This window comes from Perkinsus marinus (assembly GCF_000006405.1).
Source record: "Perkinsus marinus ATCC 50983 genomic scaffold scf_1104296964516, whole genome shotgun sequence".
Classification (NCBI taxonomy): domain Eukaryota; phylum Perkinsozoa; order Perkinsida; family Perkinsidae; genus Perkinsus; species Perkinsus marinus.
In genome coordinates, this window is record NW_003204658.1 from 1 (window position 1) to 964 (window position 964).

Genomic DNA, 964 nt, shown 5'->3' on the forward strand with positions numbered 1-964 from the left:
GTTCTGTCTCCCGGGCTTAGACGAAGCTGAAGCTCCTGACGCTAGTAGAACTGTCCATAGCTCAAGGGTCAAATAATATGTTGTAGAAATAATATTGGAGCGGTTGTGAATCGAATTATCTCTGTAAGCTCATCTCTTTAGGTTTTATAGTTCTTACTACACATCAAATAATGTCCTTCCCCGTTCCATTCTTCAAGGGTATGACTCCTGTTCCTCCCGCTTTCACTTGCCCTAACGCTTATGCTAGTGACAAGGCTCCTGAGAAGAGGAATAAGTTTATCGATCATACTCAGCTTGCTGCTGATGCCACTGAGGAGAAGATCCGCAAGTTGTGCGCTGAGGCCAAGCAGTATGACTTCGCCAGTGTCTGCATCAATGCTTGTTGGGTGCCTCTCGCTTACGACCTTCTCAAGGACACCGATGTTAGAGTGTGCACTGTTGTCGGATTCCCTCTTGGTGCTACTTCGACTGCTGCTAAATCTCTCGAGGCTGTCCAGGCTGTCAAGGACGGCGCTAAGGAGGTTGATATGGTCATTAACATTGGCTACATCAAGAGCGACTCTTGGGATAAGGTTGAGGATGATGTCTACAGCGTTGTCCATTCTGTCCGCGCTTATTTGGCTAACCAGAAGGCCAACACCGAAACCGATGGTGTTGTCGTGAAGGTTATCCTTGAGTGCTGCCTTTTGACTGACGAGGAAGTTGTCAAGGCTTGCAAGGTTTGCGTTGCTGCTGGTGCCGACTTCGTGAAGACCAGTACGGGCTTCAGCAAGTATGGTGCTACTGTTCACCATGTGAAGCTTATGCGTGAGACTGTTGGTTCCAAGTGCGGCGTGAAGGCCGCTGGTGGTATCCACACCAAGCAGGAGATGGATGATCTCGTTGCTGCTGGTGCCACTCGTATTGGTGCTTCCAAAGGGTGTTGCACTGATGTAAGTATTCGAGAAAGCTGTTCTAGGCTGTC

General features: G+C 49.0%; 1 protein-coding gene across 1 annotated transcript; it reads left to right on the plus strand.

Moving 5' to 3' along the window:
• Positions 1 to 170: 170 nt before the first annotated feature.
• Positions 171 to 932, plus strand: Pmar_PMAR027806 (deoxyribose-phosphate aldolase, putative; the record flags this gene model as incomplete). The annotated part of the gene is made up of 1 exon (XM_002769895.1): positions 171 to 932. A coding segment is annotated over one exon (762 nt), but the record flags the coding sequence as incomplete, so codon positions are not given.
• Positions 933 to 964: the final 32 nt, after the last annotated feature.